Here is a 26784-nt window from a genome sequence, read left to right as displayed (position 1 = left end):
AGCAAGGTCAATCCAGACTTTCAATTCACATAAAAGACCTGATATGCTTAAAAGGCAATGATAAATAATGCAAAAACTGGAGCAGAAGAGAGAATGCGGCACTCTCCGCGCTCGGAGATAAGGCTCACACAGATAAAGCAAATTATGATAATGGCCTGGCCTCATTGATATATTGGCTTTATTAACAAAACCTAGGTGTACAGTGTGAAGATTACACCGGGGCTTATCTCCACTGTCTACTGCTCTCTCTAACAAATTAGACGGTTTCTGTCCTGTGAAAGGAATTTATTTCCTATAAGTCGTAACACTGGGATGTGTGCTACACTCTTGGTACGATAATAAAACTTTAACGACAACCGGTGATAAAGAGGTTTAGGCGAGAATCAGAACTTTCATGGCTTGAAGTGTTTGCGCACTTGTATGTAAGTGTGGTTAAAGTGGCGCTGCTGATGGTTTGATCAGCAGCGCCACTTTACTTAACACCCTGATAAAGTGCAACTAGCATGAAATGCGTAAGTGGGAGGAGCTGTCCAGTGGTGTCCATGCAAACTGTAATGTAGCATCTAACACAGGCAGAGCTCTTAAAGAGAAGCTGTACTCTAAAATTTTTACAACAAAAAGCATACCATTCTATTCATTATGTTCTCCTGGGCCCCTCTGTGCAGTTTCTGCCACTGTCTGCTGCAAACCTGGCTTGTAATTGCCAGTTTTAGGCAGTGTTTACAAACAAACTAACCAGCTTGTGATAGGCTCACATAAGCAGAGTGTGTGAGTCATACAGAGCCTGCAGAGGGTGTGTATAGCTTCTATCCAATCACAAGCAGCCAAGCACATTCCATCCTGAGTGCCTCAGCCTGACAGAGCTGACTGAGGAGAGAAGATTAGATCATATAACAGAGATAATACAGTCACTGTGCAAGTAGGAAAGGCTGCAGTAAGTCAGCCCGCATTAGAACAGGCATAGGAACTTATAGGATAGAAGAAATAAGCCTGAAAATGTTGTTACAGAGTCTCTTTAACAAGACAGCACTAAGGCCTTGTTCCCACTTAAAGGACAACTGTAAGCAGTAATAAAAAAAAAGACACTTGGGTATACAGTATAAGTTAGGCACTTGGGTATACAATATAAGTTAGGGACTTGGGTATACAGTATAAGTTAGGGACTTGGGTACAAGTTAGGGACTTGGGTATACAGTATACGTTAGGGACTTGGGTATACAGTATAAGTTAGGCACTTCGGTATACAGTATAAGTTAGGCACTTGGGTATACAGTATAAGTTAGGGACTTGGGTATACAGTATAAGTTAGGGACTTGGGTATACAGTATAAGTTAGGGACCTGGGTATACAGTATAAGTTAGGGACTTGGGTATACAGTATAAGTTAGGGACTTGGGTATACAGTATAAGTTAGGGACTTGGGTATACAGTATAAGTTAGGGACCTGGGTATACAGTATAAGTTAGGGACCTGGGTATACAGCATAAGTTAGGGACTTGGGTATACAGTATAAGTTAGGGACTTGGGTATACAGTATAAGTTAGGGACTTGGGTATACAGTATAAGTTAGGTACTTGGGTATACAGTATAAGTTAGGGACCTGGTTATACAGTATAAGTTAGGGACCTGGGTATACAGTATAAGTTAGGGACTTGGGTATACAGTATAAGTTAGGGACTTGGGTATACAGTATAAGTTAGGGACTTGGATATACAGTATAAGTCCTGGGTATACAGTATAAGTTAGGGACCTGGGTATACAGTATAAGTCAGGGACTTGGGTATACAGTATAAGTTAGGCACTTGGGTATACAGTATAAGTTAGGGACTTGAGTATACAGTATAAGTTAGGGACTTGGTTATACTGTATAAGTTAGGGTGTTACGGTGCTGGTTTGTATTTCGGTGGTTAGTTGACCTTTCCACTAGGGAACAAGGTTTTACCCAGATGCGGGGTCTAAGTGACCACTGGTCTTCACCAAAACATGACCTGAGGGGGTCGCCCTGGACTTTGCAGCCTAGTGCCCACCAGGTCGCAAACTGGGATCGCCGCACTAGTGGTCGAGAGAACTAGTACCACAATGTGGAGATGAAGCGCAGTTGATAAACAAGTCAGGGCAGGCAGCAGGCAGGGAAGAATCCGAGGTACAGGCCGAGGTCGGGGCAGGCAGCAGGCAGAGAAGATCCAGGAACAGTCCGAGTCAAAGCCAAGGGAGAGGAGATCGAGAGTAGTCAGGCAAGCCGGGTCGTCAACAGGTAAACAGATCAGCAACAGAGTATCTTCCGGTGAAGGAGTTCCACACTAGCGGTCAGAACGAACAGCACAGAACACTGGCTGGGGGAGGCCTTTTATAGCAGAATTTGGCGCCAAAACTTCTGTGCATGCGCGTACGCACCCGCACCTGTGTGCGCGGTTAATGGCGCATGCGCGTACACGCTCGCGCCTGTGCAACGTTTCCGGCGCACGCCTCTGTGATGTGTGTCGTGCTCCGCGCATGCACGCGCGAAACATTGCGCATCCACGCACAGACCTGCGCACACCACCAACCACAGATAGCAATCCAAAGCTAGCAGTGCGCTTGCGCGCAGGGAGAATGGAACGCCGGGACCACAACACATCGTGAGTATTACATAGGGACTTTGATACCAGCTGCTTTAAACAAATAATTCACAGAAAAACCTGATCGAATTGGATGGCAGCTTTCCTTCCATTAGTGGGCCCGAACGATTGTTTCCGATCGATATTAGGATCACATTGAATGATTGTCCAGAGAACTGTATTGTTAATGGCCTCTTTTAGGCCTTTTAAATTCAACCAATTTTTTTGAACACCTTTCTTTTCAAAGACATCGAGATGTTTCAGCCCCGACTGTCTAAGTGTGTTGAGTCTAGAAGAGATTATGTTCAGAAATAAGAAGCAATCCACGCCTCTGTGTGTGTTTTTTACTACGCTACGCCTAAGACTTATCGATCCACTCTCACTGTACTCTGCGCTTAAAAGGAAATTAAACACTGTCTGACTGCTAGCAGCCAAATAACACTTATCCACAGTGTACCGTAATAACAGTCTGTTTGAAAATTCCACTCTCCAGACTGGTTTTCATGGGTAAGAGCAGACCACTGCCATTTCACATAGATAAACTTCAGAGTACCTCCAATTGGATAATACATGTGCCTACTTGTATATCCAGATGAAACATGCCCACCAGAGGAGAAGACTGTATATACTGGGCCTGAAAACACTTAGGCCGGTTTTATGACTTTAAGGGCCCTTTTCCACCAGCACGTTTGCGCTGGCTGAATCACAAAAACGCAAACCGCTAGCGATTTTACAATCGCTACAGTTTGCTTTTTAACATAGGAATCGCGGTAGGTCATTTCCACTACCGCAATTCGTTTTTGTCGGGAACGCGAACGCGCGGCGGAGTGATATTTGCCGCGATTTTGCTATGCAGTGCATAGCATAGCAAAATCGCGGCCGCGAACGTCGGGGAATCGCCGCTAATTGTGATTCAGCAATCGCTAGCGTTCAGCGTGAACGCTAGCGATTGCTAGTGGAAAAGGGCCCTCAGAGGAACTTCACTTTTACAATAATTATGTATAAATGATTTAGTCAGTGTTTGCCCATTGTAAAATATTTTAAATCCCTGATTAATATTCTGACATTTATAACATGGTGACATTTTTACTGCTGGCAAGTGATGTAGCTGCTGCTTGCTGTTTTGGCAGTTGGAAACAGCTGTAAACAGTTATTTCCCACAATGCAACAGGGTTCACAGACAGGAAACTGCCAAGAGTACGTACTCAGAATTTCTTTGTAGGAGAAGTTTCACCACAATATCAGCCATACGGCGCCCCCTGATGGTCTGTTTGTGAAAAGGAATAGATTTCTCATGTAAAAGGGGATATCAGCTACTGATTGGGATAAAGTTCAATTCTTGGTCAGAGTTTCTCTTTAAAGAGACTCTGAAGTCTCGAAAAAAACGTATTTTTATTTAATAAATATGTTTAATACTTTAGCCCTAACTAAACTGCCGCATTCCCACCGCTCTGTGCTATCTAAATCCCCCCAAACTCCCCGGGGGGGGGGGGGGTGTTAATCCGGGGAGCGCTTCTGTGTGAGGCAGGGCTATGAGCTGCAGCCCTGCCTCACAAGCGTCTGTCAGCGGCGGATCGCCGCCTCTCTCAGTCTTCCTTCACTGAGAGGGGCGGGGGAGAGGCGGAGATCCGCCGCTGACAGATGCACGTGAGGCAGGGCTGCAGCTCATAGCTCTGCCTCACACGGAAGCTAATGCGGGCAGCAAAATCCACAACCAAGAAAGTCGTGGAATTTGCAGGGGAGAGGGAGGGCGCGTTAGGGGGGATTTACATAGTTTAAAGCGTCGGAGATGCGGCGGTTTATTTAGGGCTAAGGTATTCATCATAATTATTCAGTAAAAATGTTTTTTAGAGACTTCAGAGTCTCTTTAAGTCACTGGCGGATTCAACGGTCCACCTACCAGAGGATGGAGGCGGATCGGGAGGATGGCGTGGGAGTGATAGGTATATATATATATATATATATACATATACATATATATATATATATTATTCATCTCAGCTACATTTTAAACACAAAATAAGACTTTGGGATTTCAGATAAAGTTCTATTCAGGAAGAGGTCTACAGATACAATTGTTTCTCTCATCCAGGGCCGGATTTACCATAAGGCACTGTAGGCACGTTGTTACAGGCGGGAAAAATGCCCCCCTCCTGCCTTACCTATGCAGAGTCCCGAGCAGGGTGTAAATGAGAGGTTACTACCCCAGGTCTCGGCATTCCACTGACCAGATCTCCCTTCAGTGGGGAACACCTCTAGCTACCTAACACTCGGGGGCACGTCTAGTTACTTAATATTGAGGATAGCTCTGGCTACCTAATACTAAGGGGCACCTGTAGCTACCTATGACAGGCAAGGAAGGGAAGTAGGGAAGAAGTGACAGCTGGACCAGGCAGTACACTTGGGGTGTGGTTCGGCGGGGGTCTGTAGGTTCATGGAGGGTGTAGTGTAGGGTGCCAGGACATCTGTGCCTATAGGCTTCTGTGATGTAAATCCAGGCCTGCTCTCGTCTGTTCGCATTTCAATTTGTAGCCAGCTAAACTTAAAGCAAACCCGGAGTGAAAATAAACTACAATTTTACTATGTTAAATTACAAAACAACTTGTGCAGCACCAATGGCAATGTTGTAACAATAAATAAATAAAATAAACATATGAAAATAAGCACTGGCCGGCACACACCCAAACAGCCTCCCAGAGATGAAAATATTCCTTCAAACACACTCGGAGACAGATATTTTTTAACTTTTAATGAGCCTTCCGCATATTAATCAGATTCATGGACTTACAGGATGTATTTTCAGTGTGGGTGTTTTCAGGTTTTTAGACTTTCCAATGCAATGCAGGTCTCTGCATGAATAGACTCTATCTGCCACCACCAGCTCATTTACCTATGAATCCGTTATCGCCTTGTCCCTGTCTGGGTACATACAAGTGTATTCATAGGACAAATCAGCCAGCTTCCTATCAAGCGATCATCGCAGACAGCCACACTGCATGTACAAGACAACAATAACAAGCAAGCAAAATGAGGGGGGGGGGGGTAGCTGCCACACCACATATACAATACAATCAACCAAAACAGGCCACTTCAATTCCAATATCCCAGACTGCATACAACAGAATGCTAATTAAACAATATCGAGGCTCACACACTGATTTTTAAATAAAAGCGTCGCCTAGATGAGGAGACAGCACGACCTGTTGCAAATGGGAAATTTCAGAAAACTCTCATGCTCTCGCAGATCAAGCAGAGGTTAATAAGGAACACACAGTACATTTTCACATGCAAATGAAAAATCCGCTCTCCCTTTGGAACGCACGGTGTGGATCTGTAATTAAAAAACAAATGAAGGATTTCAAATCAGGACGTTAATGAACTCCAAAAATATCTGTTTTTCCGGCGCTCCTGACAGACCCGATCTGCTCTTTCTCGCTGGACAACATACAGTGATTGCTGGAGAACTCTAGCCAGACTCGTGTGTTAAGTCTGATGGTGAAATGGAAAAGTCTCAGGGATTAAATGAGATGGAAGCTCCGGCCGTTTACAAAAGATCTCATTATCATGCAAGGCCAGATCTGGAGAAAATGAATGAGGGGAGCTCCAGAAGTGGTCCCCGTGTGATGACATTCTGTAGACGAGGATTGATGATGTCACAGGGCGGCCACTGTGCATTTTCTCAGATGGAACTTCAGGCTGCAGCAAGCCTACAGTACTCAATAAACCTGAAGCAGAGGAAAAGGTGCTGCCATAGACGCCCATTATAAAAGCCACGATTAACGGCAAAGAAAGGAAACTTGGGCGCACAGCGGTGGCTGCTACCGGGATTTACCTTCTTCACCGCAAATCGCGGCTTTTATAATGGCCGTGATATGCGGCTCCCGCTATGCAATACTGCTATTTGCATTTCCGCAAGCCCCGGCACCCGGGATTCTATCGGGTGCCGATATTTTAAATCATTATTGCTAATCAGGCACCTCCATGTCCCGAAATATACCTACTTGGGGTAGAGGGTCGAGGGAAGGTTTAAGGTTAGGCACCACCGAGGGGGGGTCATAGGGTTAGGCACCACCAGGGAGGGTCTTAAGGTTTTGCACCACTGGGGGGTGAGTCTTACGGTTAGGCACCAACAGGGGGTCTAAGGGTTAGGAAGGTTAGGCACCAGGGGGGGTGGGGGTTTTAGGATTAGGCACCACCAGGGGGTCTAAGGGATAGGAATCACCAGCGGCATCTTAGGGTTAGGCATCACCAGGGGGGACTTAGGGTTAGGTATCAGTAGAGGGAGGGTCCTGTGTGAGAGTAGGGTTAAGTTTAGCCATAGAAAAATATGGGTAAATATGACCCATATTTTACTATCAGAATTCAGTAGTAGAGTATTGCTAATCTTAGCGAGATTCTACTAGCCGCAAACCCCTGCACCCTTTTCTCCAGGCACTTTTTTTTTTTATATATATGCCAATAAACCTTTCTGCAATGGAGCAGCAGACAGAAACACCTTCTGAGGGGGGGTTTACAGATATCTCTCAGCAGGTTAGCCATGTGCTGACAATAAAAAACGTGATATATGCTCCAAGACAGCTCATATTGCCATTTGTTGGCTTAACACGCTAACCGCAGTGACGGCGGAGTGATAAATCAGCGAGAAGATGAGGATAAAGAGGGCCTTCGTTACTGTCAATGTAATTCCACCAGAAAGCACGGCCATGTGCAGAATAGAGACTTTTGTATTATGCATCTGAACTGTTGACTCGTTAGCGGGTCCCCAGCCCGAGTTACGCGGCTTGTTCTGAAAAAAGGCACGTTTGAGGTTCATGCATTATTGAAAAAGTCAGGGGCTCAGGGATGCTAAACATCACTCAAGTCAAATACCAAAAAAAAGGGGGCGGTGTGGTGCCGCGCTCTTCAAAATGCAAACTGATGCATTTCAGCGGGATGCCAGGAGAGAGGGCACATCGAGACAGGCTCTATAAAGGACTTGCGGAATTGTGCTGCCGCTGCCATTTTCTGGCGGGCTCAGTAGGTGTTAGTTGGGCTGAAGAAGAAATCTGTGTTTTGTTTCAGTCTGGAGAATTGCCTCTTTTTTTGTTCATATTTAATTCATAAAAGGCTTCTGCAGGGCACTGGGGAGAAAACTGATGCAGGCCTCCTAGAGCTCAGACTTCTAGGATGAAAGATATGCTTTCATGACCTTCGGCTGAGCCCATAACTTGGTGTCAATTGCTTATCACAGGCTGTTCATCTAGCATTAGATCAACAAGAACGAGACAGAGGCGCAAAAAAAAATAATTGAATGGGATAGCTTACCTTTAGGATACCAAGGATCTGTGAATTCGTACTTCCCCATGCCAATTGTCCGTAGCATCTGGACTCCATTAGGGTTGTCTGGGGTCACGGTCTGGCTGTGTGGAATCTGGGGCCCTGCTTGACCATTTGTGGCTGGAACGCTGTTTGGAAGTGCAGCGGAAGGGAGGGCGGGTGGCGGGGGCGGAAGGATGGGGCAAGTCATGTGACCGTTGCCTATGGCAGCATGGCCGGGATGAGGGACCTGGCCAACACCGGTCAAGGAGGACATAGCCATGGGCTGGCTGTGCCTGTACATGGTTTGACTCTGTAAGTTGACCACCATGTTGCTCAGAGGTTGTGCAGGCTGCTGGTGTTGTTGAAGCTGATAATGGGCAGTCATTAGTGGTAGCTGGGGGGCAACATGAGGGGGGAGTGTTGGAGTCACTCCTATGATGGGAGCTTGGACATTGGCCGCTTGACTGTATATAGGTGGTTGAGTCATTCCATATGTGTGGGCTATTAAAGATGCCTGGGTGCACGCAGAAACTGTTGTCGCCCACGGTGGAGTAGCTGAAAAAGAAACACAAGAAAAGTGTTAGGAAGATAAATGAATCCATATATACTATTTCACTAAGCAGAATAGATCCACTACAACAGTGTGTTTTGGTAGATCTATCTAGAAATATATTTTTTCTATAAGAGATATTTTCTCGTCTTATTTACATAATAGCCTTTAAGCAGGAAAGAGCAACTGCAATAGGAATTTAAAGTGTACTTGAAGTGACAGATACAATTATGAAATAAACATATGTACATGTACTACTAGCCCCAATAAGAAATTGCCTGAAGTCCCCTTCTGTTTTCCAGTACAGCGATAGTTAAAACACTTGAGTTGTTATCTATGCAAAAGAGCTTGTGAATTCAGTCCAATTTCCTAAAAAGTAAATGGAAGCCATAAGCCATCATCTGTCAGAAAGAAGGCAGAAAATAACGCTTTACTGCAGGAAAGTTCAAAGGCTTATTTTTTAAGTTTTTACTTTTTCGTCACAAGATGAAGCTACAAACGCTATCCTGGGTTACCAAGAAGTGTTCAATCTTTTTTTTTCCATTGCATTGTACTTTCATTATTATGATTTGACATGGCCACTGATTGGGGTCATGTTCATATATTCCAGGCACTTGGATTGGCTTGAGGAACAGATGTTCCCCTTCACCAATGATGGATCTCTGAGTCCCGGCAGATACACGTGGCGGGGGCACGCACACGTGTGCACAGTGGCGCTAGCAGCAAGCAGCGCAATAAAACGTCCTGTTGGGTAACGAGGGAAAACAGGAATTTAATGTGGCGCGTTGCCATTAAGTGGTTAATTGCTATTAACTGGAGAATTACTCTCGGCATAAAAGTGGACCTGTGCATAACTCATTTAAATCCTAAATAAAGTAGCATGATAAGCACTTGAAAGAGAGCTCATTTTCCCTTAGCTTTATCAACTGTACATTGAAGTGACTGCCTGCTGTGCAGAGATTTACACAATAAAAGCAACACTGACATAGGCATCTCTAAACTACAGTCTGATGCCCGGGAGACAGCACTTCACTGACAGACTGGTGCGCTACCTTAACAACCAGTCACATGACTTATAAAATATACACACAATATGCTGCCGCATTTTTAAATTAAAAGGAATGTATAATACATTTTCCATTTTTTACTTATAAGTATCCAGGAGTAAAATAGTTTATTTCTGTTCTCAAGTCAAGAAAATATTAAATATTAGATTAGAAGAGGAAATATTATTTACCATTTGCAGCCAGCTAATGTCAGCAAAAAGGAAAATGTTTGCGAAGTGAGAACTGATGTACAGTTTGTTGCTGAGAAATCGGATTAGGTCATGCTGCAAGCTTATTGCCACTTCCTGCATGCTATGTTAGCACTCTAAGTAAACTATTGCCCAAAATGAGAGTCTGTTATACTTGCAGGTGGCAGTTTGGCAAAGAGCATTGTATAGACATGCTGTTCAGCTCCCGCCCTGCAGCATGGAATACAACAGAATAACAATAGCAGTTGATCAAGAAAAACATAACTTTGAAAAAGAACTCCAGTGAAAATAATGTAATAAAAGTGCTTAATTTGTATAATAATTATGTATAAATGATTAATCAGTGTTTGCCCATTGTAAAATCTTTCATCTCCCTGATTTACATTCTCACGTTTATCACATGGTGACATTTTTTATTGCTTGCAGGTGATGTCACTGAAAGGAGATGCTGCTTGCTTTTTTGGCAGCTGTAAACAGCTTTTATTTCCCACAATGCAAAAAGGCACCCACAGTGTGATGTCAGTACCTCAGTGCTGTGAGGCGCTGACATCATTTTTGGGAGGGGTTTCGGCACAAAATCAGCCATACAGAGCCCCCTGTTTGAGAAAAGGAAAAGATTACTCATAGGAAAGGGGTATCAGCTACTGATTGTGATGAAATCCAATTCTTGGTTACAGTTTCTCTTTAACAACCACCCAAGGTCATTTATTACAAATAGGCAGTAATGGAATTGGTACAGGAGAGATGCATCTCAAAGCCAGGACACAATGGCCTCGATTCATAAAGCATTACCTCATGCGGTAATCTTCTTTTTCCTTCCATTTGGCTGCACCGTGTGTCACCAGCTCCCTAGCGGTTATGTCCTTCTCTGTGCCCCCCTTCTTTTACTTTCCAGCCTGCGCCCAAGGCGGTCGCCCTGCCCAAGAAACGGCCCTGGTCTTGAGTTTGACATCACACTGTGGGAGGGGTTTCACCACACTATCAGCCATACAGATGTCCCTGATGATCCATTTGAGAAAAGGAATATATTTCTCATGGGAAAGGGGGTATCAGCTACTGATTGGCATGAAGTTCAATCCTTGGTTACAGTTCCTCTTTAACCACTTGAGGACCACAGTGTTAAACCCCCCTAAAGACCAGGCTTTTTTTTATTGTTAATTGGCCGCTGCAGCTTTAAGGCCTAGCTGTAGGGCCGCACAACACAGCACACAAGTGATCCCCCCCCCCCCCCCCCCGCCTTCCTTTTCTCCCTACCAACAGAGCTCTCTGTTGGGGCGGTCTGATCGCTGCACAGTTGTTTCTTTTTTTTTTTTAAATAAATATTTTATTTATTTTTAATACATTTTACTTTTTTTTTTTTTTTTTAATTTGTTCTCCCCTGCTCCCTCCCCCCGTCAGCCAATCAGGGTGATCAGCTGTCATAGGCTTCAGCCTATGACAGCCGATCACTCCCCAGTCTCAGGAGGGGACAGCCGTGTCACGCCGATCGCAGCGCTGTACATCTGAATAGACGACATTCACGCCGTCTAACAGTCTCCGGAGTGGCGATTGCCGCTCGGAGACTGAAGAGGGGGCGGAGCCCCCCCCCCCCCCCCCCCGAGCAGGAGATGCGCGCGCAGCCTGCCCGCGATGTCCTGCAAAATGCTACCCCAGGACTTGACGGCAATTGGCGTTAGGCGGTCCTGGGGCTGCCGCCGCGACCACGCCCATTGGTGTGGGGCAGTCTTTAAGTAGTTAAAGGGGTAGACCTGGGGGGCCCAAACAGTCGGTTCTGGGGCCCTGAGCAATTGCCCAGATTGTGCTTATGGGATCAGTGGCCCTGAATGTAAGTTTGTGACTTTGTTATTATTTATGCATTTTTCAAATTTTGCTCTTATTACTTTGGTAGATGTATGGTCCCTTTCATTTAAGGTTCAGAACCAGGGATGTGCTCACAAGTAATCACGAGGTCTTACTCGTGATTCAAATGAGCCTTAATTGGATTACATGGGGTTATTTACCCATAATTCCGCCTTCCACCCTGCGTTCCAAAAAGATTGCACGCCTCCTATTGGTCGCGTTGCAAGCCTCACCACTGTGCACTTCCTCCTTCTGGCTTGTAGGAGGAAGTTCGCCGTGGTGAGGCTTGCAACGTGACCAATGGGACGCATGCCAGCTGTTTGGAACGCAGGGTGGACGGCGGAATTATGGGTAAATAACCCCATGTAATCCAGCCGCTCAGCTGCGGCAATGAAGGCTCATTTGAATCACGAGTAAGCACTTGTGATTACTCGTGAGCACATTCCTGTTCAGAACTACAAGTATGCTCCCAAAGCAGATGCTTTTATCGCTGTTGCTGGTACAGATTGCAGTATGATGTAATCTATAAGTGCAAGTGATTAATACTACTAGGTGCTGGATTGGGCTTCTTCCCTAAGTTCCCTTTGTCTATTTAGGGCCTCTGTAGGGGTGAGCAGCACACCTTGGCCTATACGCAATTAACCTTTTCTCCTGAGTTTTCTCCTAGGCGATATTTTCACTACTTATAAAACCCCTTTTAACGCACCAGCAAGAGAGAAAGTACTGAAAATAAATTTGATGGACCTTTTTTTACCACCTTTTGGGTACTTTTCCAATTGTAAAATGCTGGAAAAAATAGTTTAGAGGACAGATGCGAGATGACAAAAAAAACCAAACAAACAAAAAACACAAGATCTACTTACACGGCAGCCTATCTGTCCCTCATCATAGCTCTGGTGTCTCAGGATCATCTCCGTTGCAGATACCAACCTCACCAGGTTGGCATCTTCTGCGCCTGTGCGAGCGCGCGGCCGCAATGCTCACAATCGTCCTCAGGTGGCCTGGAGCATTCTGCACAGGCTACGTGAGTGCAATTGCAAGCAGCGCGGCTGTGTGCTTGCGCAGGCGCAGAAGATGCTGACCTGGTGGGGTCAGTATCTGCAACGGAGGTGATCCCGGGACACCAGAGCTGCGGCAAGGGACAGATAGGCTGCCAGAGGCTGGAGGAAGGCCCATGTAAGTAGATGTCTTTTTTTTCACCTTGCACCTGTCCTTTAACCCCTTGAGGACCGCCGTGGTAAACCCCCCTAAAGACCAGGCCTTTTTTTTTTTTTTGCTAATTGGCCACTGCAGCTTTAAGGCCAAGCTGCAGGGCCACACAACACAGCACACAAGTGATCCCCCCCTTTACTTCCCACCAACAGAGCTCTCTGCTGGTGGGGTCTGATGGCCCCACCATGTTTGTTTTTTTAAAATAAATATTTATGTCGTCTTTTTTTCTTTATTGTTTGCTATTTTCTTTATTTTCTTTTTTACTACAATCCCCTCCCTCCTCCCAGCCAGCCAATCCTGGCGATCGGCTGTCAGAGGCTTCTGCCTGTGAGAGCCGATCGCTCTCTTGTCCCCAGTACAGTGTTGCTGCTGATCTCAGCGCTGTACTATAGGTAAAGACGACGGTTTCGCCGTCTAACAGTCTCCCGAGCAGCAATCGCCGCTCAGAGACTGAAAGCGGGGCGGAGCTCTGCCCCCAGAGCAGGAGATGCGCGCGCACCCTGCGCGAGATCTCCTGCCAACTGCAGCCCCAGGACTTGATGCCAATTGGCGTTAGGCGGTCCTTTGGCTGCCGCCGCGATCATGCCTATGGGCGTTACCCGGTCTTGAAGTAGTTAAAGAGAAGATGAAAATGATCTCCTAGGAGATAACTTAGGTGAAAAAGTGATTTGCATTTAGACCCCTGTGTCATCTGGAAATGAGCCATGACCAGATTTACCTCATACTGCTGTCTGGTGGTAAATCAGAATCAGAATCATTTATTATCGCCAAGTGCGACCGAGGTCGAACCTGGAATTGGTTGTGGTTCACATGGCAATGGCAACAGACAATGGACAGTAACATAAACATAACAAGCGAGACAGTCATAGAAAATAGCAATACTACAAGCAAAACTACAAGCAAAACAGGCAATAGTACAGCGAGGCAGGCAGTGCTTACACATTTTTAACGGTCTATGCAGTACAATATGCGGTTTTCTCATGTGCGGAAATCTTCCGTGATTGGATATTGTGCTGCTCATGGATAAGTAAGTTAATTGAGAGTCCGCACCTTGAGTACAGCTCTGCCAAGAAGAGAACCAGGGTAATAGCTGGGTTCTTTACCGGCCCGGGCTCCAGTGTGCCTTGACCAGACTATTGGCTAAGTTGGCCTCAGCAACTGGCGTGCCGACGAGAGGCAGGAGTTCAGCAGGAGGGCTGCTTGGGGAAAAAAGGTGTCCCTACGCCTGTTAGTCCTAGGGCGGGTGGTCCTGTAACGTCGGCCCGATGGGAGGAGCTTAAAGAAGCGGCAGCCTGGGTGGGATGGGTCCAGAGAGATCCTACTAGCCCTTGTTTTCATTCTGGTGGTGTAGAGGAGGTCTAGTGGCGGCAGAGGAGAGCCAATGATCCTTTCCGCTGAGCTGATAACTCTTTGAAGCTTATACTTGTCACTGGCGGTTGCTCTTGCATACCACACGATAATGGCGGAGCAGAGGATAGCTTCAATAGTGGCCGTGTAGAAGCTGGACAGCAGCTTCTGGGGCATACCAAATTTTTTCAATTGGTGCAGGAAGAATAGTCTCTGTTGAGCCTTCTTCTGGATTTTGGTGGTGTTCTGCGCCCACCTTAGGTCGCTCGTTAGGGTTGTGCCCAGGAACCTAACACTGGGGACCCTGGACACTTCAATCCCGTTGATAAAGATTGGTTGTTGTGTGTGTGTGTGTGTGGGGGGGGGAGGTCTCCTGAAGTCCAAGATCAATTCCACTGTTTTGGCTGCATTTAGAACGAGCTTGTTGTCCTCGCACCATCTGCAAATTCTCTCAGTCTCGCTGCGATAATCGTGGTATCGTCCGCAAATTTGATGACCTTTACGGAGTCCGTGGAGGAGGTACAGTTGTTCGTGTACAATGACAACAGGAGAGGTGACAGAACACACCCCTGCGGAGCACCCGTGTTGGTCATACTCGCACTGGAGAAGCAGTTGCCGAGCTTCACCCGTTGTGTCCTGTTTGAGAGGAAGTCCTTTACCCACGCACAGAGTGCGGTGCCGGCTCCAAGATGTGCCAGGTTGTCAATCAGTATATTTGGGCAGATTGTATTGAATGCCGAGCTGAAGTCCAAAAACAGGGTCCTAACGTAGGAGTTTGGTCTTTCAAGGTGTTCCGTGATGTACGCCAGACTGATGTTAATGGCATCGTCCACGGACCTGTTGGCCCTGTATGCGAACTGATGTGGATCAAGGAGGGGGCTGGCGAGGCGCTTCAGGTGGGCAAGGACCAGACGTTCAAGGATCTTCAAGACTATGGGGGTGAGGGCCACAGGTCTGAAGTTGTTGAGCTCTGTGTTGCCTGGCTTTTTTGGGACCGGTATTATTGTGGCCCTTTTGAGACAGGAGGGGACACTGCCTTCCGCCAGGGACCTATTAAAAAGGGAGGTGAGCGTGGGAGCCAGCTGGTCCGCGCAGGTTCTCAGGCAAGTTGGTGACACGCCGTCTGGGCCAGCTGCTTTCCTGGCATTAAGTCTGTGGAGATGACGAAGTACATCTGCTTCCTGGACCTCTATTTGCACTAGGTCAACCTTGACCTGCGGGGAGGGCTTTGTCATGGGTGCCGGGTTAGCCAGCTGCTTGGGATGGTGCTCAAATCGACAGTAAAACTTGTTTAGTTCCTCGGCCAAAGAAGTGCTGGGGGTCGCATGCTGGGAGGGTGGTTTGAAGTTCGTAGCTGCTCTGAGGCCTTTCCACACCTCGTGAGGGTTGTTTGACAGGAGGAAGTGGCCCAACTTGTCAGAGTAGGCCTTCTTCGCGACCCGCAGTTCACGATTCAGAGCGTTCCTTGCATCCCTGAACTCGTCTGGGGTTCCGTGCTTGTGCGCCTCCTCCTTAACTTTCCGGAGGTGGCGCAGCTTGCTGTTGAACCACGGCTTGCTGTTTGGAAAGATCTTGAAGGTCTTTGAAGGAACGCACATCTCCTCGCAAAAGCTGATGTAGGAGGTGATGTTCTCTGCCCATTCATCCAGGGAGGGTGCCTCTAGGGCCGCCCAGTCAGTGCAATCGAAGCAGGCCTGTAGCTCTGTCTTAGCCTCGGCTGGCCACCTTTTTACGATCTTTACGGTGGGCTTAGTAGTGTCCAGATGCCTTCTGTAGGTGGGGATCAGGTGGATTAGGTTGTGGTCTGAGTTCCCCAGTGCAGCACCTTGGGTGGCCTTGTACGCATTCTTGATGGTCGTGTAACAATGATCCAGGGTGTTGCTGTTCCTGGTGGGGCAGGATATGTGTTGCTTGAAGCGGGGCATCTCCTGACGCAGGTTTGCGCTATTGAAGTCTCCCAGGATGATGAAAAGGGCCTCTGGGAAGGCAGTTTCCCACTTGATGATGCTGTCGCTGAGTGCACTCAGGGCATTATTTGTGTTTGCGTCAGGAGGGATATAGACCCCAAAGAGTACGATTGAGGTGAACTCCCAGCTCGCCTTTCTTATCTCACCACGAGAGATTCCCGAGCAATCGTCCTAATCATTTCCGGTTTTTGGAATTTTTGTGGCTTTTACGACTGCTCTGCATCCATCACCTCCTCTTTTCTGCCTCTTGCCAGCAGCCATGGTGTTACAGTATTGCAATGGACTTACCGCCCACTGAGCCGCATTATAATTAGTAGTCTGGCACAGAAGGAGTCTGCCAGCTGAAATCATCCTGCGTTATTGTGAAGGTAATGACACAGTGAGATTACTCTGTGCTTTCACACCAGATAAATTAGGCATTAAACAGGTACATGAAAGCCGGTGTTATCTAGTTAGCAGCTCAGGGGGCTACAAAATACTGTTTTGTTTAAAAAAAAAAAAGTAATTTGCAATAATGACTCTGAAAAAACGAAATAGAAAACTTGAAACAATATGCATTACTGTAGTTATATATGGTACTGCTGGTAGGGCCTGTATCATAAAGGCCATAGTCTCAGGCCCCTTTCACACTGGTATGTTGTGTTACCAGGGTAACGCAACACCAATGACAGTCTGTGGAGCATTTCATACCGGGATGGTGCGATGCAACTTTCTTTTGCTGCTTGCCGACGCGAGAGGGGCCAGCTTTCGCAGCTACTGGAAGTCATGTAAGTCTATGGTGACTACGCAGACTTTTTGAAAACGTTTTTGTGTTCACGCTGTGGTGCACATTTTGTATTTCTACCACAGGAAGTGAGTGTTAGAGAGCCTCACATCCTGCCTGGCTTACGGCAAGAAAAGGAATTACCCCGTATTAATGCGGAAATCCCCAAATGCCTTTTGGCATCATCTGATTGCATTGCACAAGCAACACAGGCCAGCAGTGTGAAACCGGCCTAAAGGTGGCCATACATCCCTTGACTTGGCGACCGATTTGATAATTATAAACAAATGAAAATTGGTGATAGGTCATTTCCGCATTTGGCCTCACGTGACTACCGGCATGCTGCATATGTAAAACCAGTGTGTGCTGACTGTTTGTTTGATATTACTTCATTTCCTACTTGTAGCAGTTATTCATTTGCCAGATGCTTAACCTCCCTGGCAATATGATTATTTCCAGAGTTTAGGGTCTTTTCTGAACATTTCTGACTCTAAAATCAGGAAACAATCATGCTGCAAGTAAGCCAGCAGCAACCCCAGCACTCGCTCACTTCCCTGGTCTCCAGCGCTGCAATTTTACCTCCTTCCTCCGGGTGGCACTGTAACCCTTTGATGAGATCACTGACTGCAATCTCACCACAGTGATTTAGAGCCTCGGAGGGCAGGAAGGAGAACAGCTACAATTACAAGTTCCCAAAGTGTAGTTTATCTGTTCTGAGAGCTGCCATTGTAATTTATTCATAGTTGCTTTTAGTACATATTAACATCTTCTAGTGAGCTCTTCTCAATGGTGCATATGCTAGAAGCAGAGAGAGCCCCTTCTCACTCAGCACAGCTAAGAATGTAACAACTGAAGAATGTAAACAAAAGATAATGTTATCTCTGGATGCAGATCACAAGCGGAAGGGGCTTTCCAGTACAGAACAACATGCTGTGTTTCTGTTTGAATGCTGTTCTGCTACACTTATTTTGTGATAGTAGGTTTAAGGCTGTAAGGAATCTTTTAGAGCAAAGAAGAAATGCTTCAGTTTCTAAAGTAACACTGAAGCCAAACTGAAACAGAGCATTCCCAGTCTTCTCATTGTGTCATCTGCCCCCCTGTGAAAGATATCTGACCAAGTGGTTGAATACGCCTTTAGTGAAGTCTTTGGAAGTACTTGCATCCCCAAAACAGGTGGGCCTGTACTGGGCTCTCACATGCGCAGTACGGATGCACCCATCTTCATAAGCATTTGGGGGCGCAAGTACTGCCCTCTACATAGGTGAGTATATAACTTTTTTAAGTGGCTTCACATTTACTTTAAATGAAAAGGGGTCCTTATTATTATTATTATTATGTAGTATTTATATAGCACCATCTTCTGCAGAGCTGTACATAGTATATTGTCTTGCACTTAACTGCCCCTCAGAGGAGTTCACAATCTAATCCCAACCATAGCCATGGGTCTATGAATGTATTGTGTAGTGTATTTATCATAGCAGGGGTGGACTAACAACTCATGGGTAATAGGAGATTATGGAGCCCCATACCCCCGCAAGCCACACCCACTTGTGTGGTGTAGGCGTAGGTACCTCTAATATAGGTAGCCAGTATAGTTACCCCCAGTATAGGTTAAATAGGTAGGTATCCCCAGTAAAGGTTAGATAGGTAGGTGCCCCCAGTATAGGTTAGATAGGTAGGAGCCCCCAGTATAGGTTAGATAGGTAGGTGCCTCCAGTATAGGTTAGATAGGTAGGTGCCCTGACTATAGGATAGATAGGTACGTGCCCGCAGTATAGGTTAGATAGGTAGGTGCCTCCAGTATAGGTTAGATAGGTAGGTGCCCTGACTATAGGGTAGATAGGTAGGTGCCCTGACTATAGGATAGATAGGTAGCTGCCCCCCCAGTATAGGTTAGATAGGTAGGAGCCCCCAGTATAGGTTAGATAGGTAGGTGCCTCCAGTATAGGTTAGATAGGTAGGTGCCCTGACTATAGGATAGATAGGTACGTGCCCGCAGTATAGGTTAGTGCCTCCAGTATAGGTTAGATAGGTAGGTGCCCTGACTATAGGGTAGATAGGTAGGTGCCCTGACTATAGGATAGATAGGTAGCTGCCCCCCCAGTATAGGTTAGATAGGTAGGAGCCCCCAGTATAGGTTAGATAGGTAGGTGCCTCCAGTATAGGTTAGATAGGTAGGTGCCCTGACTATAGGATAGATAGGTACGTGCCTGCAGTATAGGTTAGATAGGTAGGTGCCTCCAGTATAGGTTAGATAGGTAGGTGCCCTGACTATAGGGTAGATAGGTAGGTGCCCGTGGAATAGGTTAGATAGGTGGTGCCCCCATATAGGTTAGATAGGTAGGTGCCTCCAGTATAGGTTAGATAGGTAGGTGCCTCCAGTATAGGTTAGATAGGTAGGTGCCCGCAGTATAGGTTAAATAGGGAGGTGCCCCACAGCTGTGGGGGGAGCGGGCATATCTGTTACAACTCACCTTCCGCTGCTGATCCCCCACAGCCTCTATCTTCTTCCTGAACCAGCGTCTGTTGCATTGGTAACAGCGCCCCCCTGTGATGACAAGCGGTTACGTCATCACAGGGAGGTGCTGTAACCAGCGCGATGGACGCCGGGGAGAGAGGAAGATGATAGAGGCTGCAGGGATCGGCGGCGGAAGGTGAGTTGTAACAGCTATGCCCGCTCCCCTGCCACAGCACCCACCCTCCCTGCCTCTCAGTCACGCCAGGGTTGGGCCACCTACTGACCACGGGCCCTCGGTCCATGCCCGAGTGCCCTAATGGTCAGTCCACCCCTGTCTAGTGCCAAATTAGGGGAAAGCCAATTAACTGTATGTTTGTGGGGTGTGGGAGGAAACCGGTGTACCCAGAGGAAACCCACACAGACACAGGGATAACATACAAACTCCTTGCAAAAAGTGCCCTGGCTGGGATATGAACTAGGTAACAAGAGCTCTAACCACTACGCCACAGTGTTGCCTTGTGATTTATTGCCTTGTTTATCTCAAAAAGGATCTCTCCTTATAGCTCAGGTGAAAAAATAAGAACAATGAGATCATTCAAAAGAAAAGCCCCGTGAATCCACCCCTCTGAGTAATATCATATCTACCTATTTTCTTGACCTTACTATATGTGTAGAAATCCATGTAGGTCATTATTTCCATTTGTCACACATCACATGACTTCTTGTAGCCTGTTCTTCCACTGTCACTATGTGACGCCTTCATTAGGAGAAGGATCAGATCAGTGAGCAGACATGAAGAGAGGACAACTTCAGAGTTGGTGACAATCATGTGACACGCACACCTTAAAGCACAACATAATAACGTAAAGCCGGGTCTTTGCTGAGGGGATTTTCAGAAAGGCACCGACATACTCTGCTCTCCGCTCATTACTCAGGATTGATGTTCCAGGACTTGGTGTGTTTTAAAAGCACATAGCTCAGGAAATCCACCTCAGGAACAGACAGAACGGAACGGTCTATCCATCACGCCGGCGGGGGGAGGCGGGATATCTCAGGCTCACGCCAATCACGCTCGCCGCACTGCTATTTTTGGGGAAGGGGGTCTTGGTGACAGTGAAAGAATGGGAGCGCTCATTAATAATGCACTGATTATTCTCATTACTTGGCTATATAATTATACTGGCGTAAGCCGCCACTCTATCCTGAACAAAGACAGTTCCACACTGCAATATTTCACGGTTTAGTGTTTTATTACAAGTAAATCCCGTAGGATTTTATGAGGAAATTAACTGGTAGTAGGCTAGAGAAGTATCAGGTGAGAGAAGGGTTGAGGCTTAGTAGCAGAACACGATGCATGCCAAGCAGGCTACTGTATCCTAACACCTCGCGGATAACATGCGTTTACTGCAAGGATTGCTGGGTACAGAAAATATAGGGGACAAATGAAAAACTCACACTTTAAAGGGATAACTTAAAAAAATGTATGTTATGCTGACAGGTGCTGTTAACCCATTCACAATTGACAGACTAACCAAGTTATAAAACAGGTTAGTCTGTCACTATAGCCATGAGGCTATGACATGCTTTTTTACTTTCCATCTCTATATTTATTATATTTATTTAGTACGCTGAGCACTTTGTATTTTAGATAGACCCCAACATGTTGAATGGGAGGGGCATTGCTGCACAAGAAAGGTGAGCTACAACAAGCTTGGCCTAAGGCATGCATGTCAAACTCCGCCCCCCAGGCCAAATCAGGCCCTCAGAGCCATTAAATTCCCCCCCGCCCCCCCAAGTAGTTTTACCCTCTTTGCATTATGTTTGGCCCACTGTAGACCACCAGGTAATCTATATTGGAGGTGAAGCCCTAGATAATTAGGGAAGCCATATGGGGGAGGTAGGTAGAAAGCACTAAACACTAGGGAACTGTATAGGGGAGAGTGGGGGCCTCTAGACGCGTACGTACAAAAAGGGCGCCCGGACAAAAAGGGCGCGGGGTGTAAACGCTAATTAATAATTAATCATTAATAGCGTTTATAAAAATAGTGTGCTATATTTCGTTTACAAATAATGTTTTACAAAATTATAAATCATTAAATAATGTTTATAAAATCGGCAATTGTGAAAACGTTAATCTTCCCTGTTTCAAAAGTGAAACTTATAATTACGTTTATTAAAAAAACGATAATATATGTTTAATCGTTATAATTATATATTATTGTGAATAACCTTCATTTATGGTTTGTTCTTATAATAAAATCTGAAAATATTCTTTATAACGATGATATAAATATAACTACGTTTGTAATAAGTGTTGTAAAACATTAGTAAGTATTACTAAAATTTTACTAAAACTATACCTAAGCCTACTCTCACACAGAACCCTCCCTGTACCTATCCCTAACCCCTAGACCCCGCTGGTGGTGCCTAAACCTAAGACCCCTGGTGGTGCCTAAACCTAAGACCCCCCTGGTGGTGCCTAAACCTAAGACCCCCCTTACTGATCGCTTAATTAAGTGGATAATAATGTTTTACTAATTGTGGCTAATTTTACGTTACGTACTGATCGCTTTATTTTGTGAATAATAATGTTTTACAAACAGTAAGGGATAAAACTTTAAATAATGTTTTAATTAGTTAAATAAGATAAATATGTTTAGTATTTTTATAAACGTTATTCGGCACGGGTGCATTTTATAAACGTAAATCACCACAAGCTCAGTTATAAATCATTAAACATCTCCGGGCGCCGTTTGTAAACTTTATTTAGCTCCGGCGCCCTTTTTTTCCTGCTCGGCGTCCATTAAACGTTATTTATTATGAGAGTGAATGGCGGCGCCCTTTTTGTCCACTAGCTGCCTGCGCCCTTTTTTCCCGCTTCCCTCTAGACACCAGGAAACTGTATAGGGGAATGAGGACCACTAGACACCAGAGAACTGTATAGGGGTTGGAGGGGAGCCATTAGACAGCAGGGAACTTCATAAGGGAGGAAGGTGGCACGTAGACGTTAAGGTTGGCCCGCGACTTGGTCTCAGTGTTCAATTTCGACGCACTTTGTATTTGAGTTTGACACCCCTGGCCTAGGGGTACAAAAAAATCTATAAATCTGTCCTTGCCTGATTTGGATTTTAGAATCAAATTGGAAGAGTGAAAATGCCCTAATGGACCTGTTTATGGGAACAATTGATAATTACGCTCCGATCTTAAAAACTGTGTTGCATCCGATGAAAAAATTGTACTGTTATTTTGCACTTTTAGCCACATTGCAGTAGTCACTGTGATATTTATATTGTCTATGAGCTCTGTATTATGAACATGTGATTACTTTGTACTGTGCCACGGAAGATGAGGGCACTGTATAAATAATAATAATATTAATAATAATAATACTAATAATAATAATAATAATAATAATACAGCCTGGAAAAAGAGTAGACTCACTTGGATTTTCCCCTTTCCTCATCTGCTTGGATGGCGGCTCCTCTGTATCCCATGGTGTAGACTGGTTGATTGGCGTCTGCCCCCACCTTACACTGGTGGCCAGCAGTTGTCCTTGGGTTTGCTTCTCAGCCTTGGAAAGTACGGGAGTCTGAAAGACAAATAAAGTGCCCAGGTGAAGTAACGGAATGCTGTAAATCATATATTCTTTAAAGCGGGATTGTCAGACACAAAATCAAATTCCATTTACCCACTGCTCTGTGTTTATTATGCACCCTGCATTGCAATACAATCATAAATGTTTCTGCTGTAATGAATCTTATCTCAGTCAGCTTGGCTCTATTCTGGTACATTGCGGAGGAGAGGGAAGCTTGTTATCTCTCCTCCCACATTCTTTGCTACTCACTGATTGGCTGAGGGCAGTTCAGTGTGACAGGAGGTTGAGAAGGGAAATACAACTCACCTCTCTGCAGAAGCTGCTGAAATGCGATCTATGATGGGCTCACATGTGTTTATAACGCAAGCTAGCTACACAAGCACACAAACTATGAGGAATTTGTAAATTTGGATTAAAAAAAAATGGCAGTTCTCAACCTCACCATTTATTTTTCTTTACTTAAGAGGACGTCAGTTTGCCTTGACCTCCTCTATTTTTAAACCGATTTTAATACATTTATTTTACTTTGGTGCCGCTGAACCAGATACATTTCATACGGCACACACCAGAAATACAGGGCTTCTCAGGCGCCGAAAAAAGAATTTGAGGATTACCGCAAGCGGCCGTAGTCTCTGCAAGGTGCCGCACGCCAGTCCCCTTCACAGTTTGGTCACATTTTGTGACATGTCAGTTCCACTTTAACGGTTGTCAACCGCATGTCATGATAATTCCCTATAGAAATACAAACAAAGGCAGCGTTGCGGCATAAGTGCCGTGAGTGGGCTGCATTGTGCTTCACACCTCTGAATTGAACATGGAATTAATACATTAGTGACTGCAGAGCTGTTCTTCTCATCACTCACTCTCGGCAATGAGACCTCGCAGAGCGCGCTGATGTATTGTGCAGGAGAGCCCCGGCCGCGGTGAAGGAGTAAAACGCATAAAGCCTATTCCATGGAAAGCATCTTGAAAAGTGCGATCCACATTAGAAAGTCTACTGAGCGGTTTTGCATGACTATCTGTTTAAATAATCGTTCTACTTATGGAACAAAAACCATTTTCCACCTTTCAAAAAAAAAAAAAAAATCTATTTTGTGCTGAGATTGTTTCTGCTGTAAAATTTAAACTAGGACAAGCTGATAAGATAGAAACAACAGAGAATGTGCTGATTGGGCTCAGCGAGTGTTCCAGTTGTACCAGGCATTATACATAATCTAGGGCACAAAAGTGGTGATGCTGACACTTATGGGTTGTGGTGGCTATGCGCCACAGGAATCCTTTTTTTTATACGGCAGGAGGAGGTGTCAGCGCTTCCCAAGACAAGCTGCATCTGACTGACAAACCGCACGGATGTGCAGAGCCTAATTGTACGCAGGTTACACAACTTGCATTGAAAACAGATGCAACAACATGGAGGATGTTGGCTTCCAAAAAAAGTTTGAGCGCAGAGTGTTCCATACTAGATTCTTCCACCAGGTTGAGGTATCCTCATGAAAGAGATCCTAAGCTCTAATTTACATAGTGTGAACCATAAAATGGTTTACACTTTTATTTAGGGAAGTGAGAAATTGTCAGCACTCCTAATCAGGCTGCATCTGAAATGACTACCAACAGAGGCGTGCAGAGCCCCCTTTCCATCATCAGGCGCCTGTAGGCATGAGCCTACAGTGCCTTATGGTAAAACAGATATACAGTACAACAACAAATGACAAGAAGGACGTTTATAACATCCATATGGTGTAAGTGACCACACCCATGGTCGTGCTCAGTGGGCTAGGTCAAAATTTAACCCATACAAAAAACACATAGGCCTCAATTCACTAAGCTTTATCAAACACTTTATCCAACGTTTGATAATTTACCTCATGAGTAAAATATAATTTTGAATTCTCTAAGGTGTTATATATTTATTGAACGTTTTATCGATAAAACATTTGATAAATCTATAACACCTTAGTGAATTTGAAATTAGATTTTACTCATGAGGTAAATTATCAAACGTTCGATAAAGTGTTTGATAACGCTTAGTGAATTGAGGCCATAGTAGGTAAGAAATATAACCCATAAAGCACATAAACAGTTCATATAAATTGAATGCATCAAAAATACTCCTGTTTTTTACTACCTTACTTAAATGACAATAAAAAATAACTGAGGTTCTGGGCACTTCCTTCACACCCATAACAATTGTAGCCATAAAAACTCCAAATCTGAAGTATAGTCTCCTGTATCAGAGGAAGGAAAGGTTAGTAGTTGGGTTCCCCCAGAGTGGCATAACTAGAATTCATTGATGCCTCTTCTCCCCTCAATGTCCACACCCCTTCCCTTGCCTCCCCTTGGTGCCCTTGGGGCCCATCTTACAAGGGTCATAAAACAACATTATGATCTTCACACCCATAACAAGTGTAGCCACAAAAACACTCGATCTGAGGTATAGTCCCCTGTATGGGAACAAGGAAAGGTTAGTGGTTGGGATCCCCACAACTCTCGCCCCTTCTGCGATCGCAGGTGCTGCTCCCCTCTAGTTATGCCTCTGCTCTGGACCCCTAATCCATGGAGTACAGTTGAATGTACATTTTTGCAACATTATTTTGAACACAATTTAAAAAAATATATATAGCTCAGTGTTCTCCCCAGGCTCTTTTAGCCGGGTGCTCCACCCGGCTAGTTTTGTTGAGCACCCGGTTGTCTTCAGCTCAACTCCTGCTATGCTGTAAGCAGATTTGCTCACAGAAGCACCAGCCCTGCATTCTCTCATCTCGCCCCACCCGGCTACTTTTTCATGCCACCCCGCAGGAAAACGATTCTAGGGAGAACACTGTAGCTGAGCTGGGGCTTTTTTCGAAACAGATACAAAACTTTGGTCAACAAAAAACTTTCAAACAAAGCATAAATAACACTGACTTAAAACCCATAAAACTCTCTCCTTTAAGTAACAATTTAAATTACAGAGGGGGCTACTTTCCCTTTCTGACTCGCCAATTATATTTTAGAGCCCAAATATCCTTGACTCAAAACGCGTCAGCTTAAAACGGTCCATGAGCAAAGCAGAGCGTGCCATTATATTTGCCAGAACGTGGATTTATTGCCCGCTATAACGCATTTCAAGGCCTCGCGAGGACATCATTCCTGTGCTAGAGTCAAGCAGATAATATTAGGATCTATATAAATAAACTTCACAATACACCAAAGGGAGATGCAGCCAACTCGCAACGCCGGCAATTAATCAAATCCGTGTTTTGAAAACTCTGCCACTCGCAATCAAAATATTTCTCTCCCTTTTTTCCTCGCCGGTCCCGTTCCGTATTTTATTGGCATTAAAGAAAGACAATATGAATCGCCCCAGAAAGATAATGATAAAAATCTCTTTTTCTGCCACTCTCCCCTCAACAGATATAAAAAGCAGAATGATGTTTGCTCCGGCGGCTAACCGAACGCGTTGGTAATTTATCACAATTGTTCAACTCACTAGGGAAATAATTAGTGAAGAGAGAATTGCATGCAAGCCAGAGACACAGCTCGAGAGAGAGAGAAAAAGTCAGAGTGTAGGAAAAAATAAATAAATAAATTATAGGAAATAATGATATGACGGCTATAGGCCAGGCGTATCGCAGGGAGAGCTGTACCGATAACAGTCACATTTGAAACAAAGCACGCAAGCTGAAAGCGGAAGGGTCCCCCCAAGGAACGTCCTTCAAGGGCAGATGTCACCGAAGGTCATGGTGTATTTCAGCAAAAAGGACCTGGGTCATAAACATGTCTATTCCCACTGTGACAAATCACGTCTAATGCAAGTCACACTAACGCAATTACAGCAATACAGAAATGTGTTATAGAGAGTTCACAATAAAGAGCATGTTTTGTTTTGTTTTTCCTGAAAATGACAATATATGTATGCAGGGCT

General features: G+C 45.2%; 1 protein-coding gene across 10 annotated transcripts in view; it reads right to left on the bottom strand.

Annotated features, from left to right (window-relative positions):
- Positions 1-26784, bottom strand: part of KLHL29 (kelch like family member 29) — a 1379660-nt gene that overhangs the window by 390805 nt on the left and 962071 nt on the right. For all 10 annotated transcript variants that reach the window (XM_068280223.1, XM_068280220.1, XM_068280224.1 and 7 more), the window contains 2 exons: positions 22727-22874; positions 7901-8449 (listed from right to left, as the gene is read on the bottom strand). In XM_068280223.1, the coding sequence (XP_068136324.1) occupies positions 7901-8449; positions 22727-22874 (697 nt within the window). The remainder of the gene's footprint in view (positions 1-7900; positions 8450-22726; positions 22875-26784) is intronic.

Source organism: Hyperolius riggenbachi, chromosome 4 (genome assembly GCF_040937935.1).
Source record: "Hyperolius riggenbachi isolate aHypRig1 chromosome 4, aHypRig1.pri, whole genome shotgun sequence".
NCBI classification, from domain to species: Eukaryota; Metazoa; Chordata; class Amphibia; order Anura; family Hyperoliidae; genus Hyperolius; species Hyperolius riggenbachi.
The sequence above is the reverse complement of the archived record's forward strand: the minus strand, read 5'-3'. Positions and strand labels throughout refer to the sequence as shown.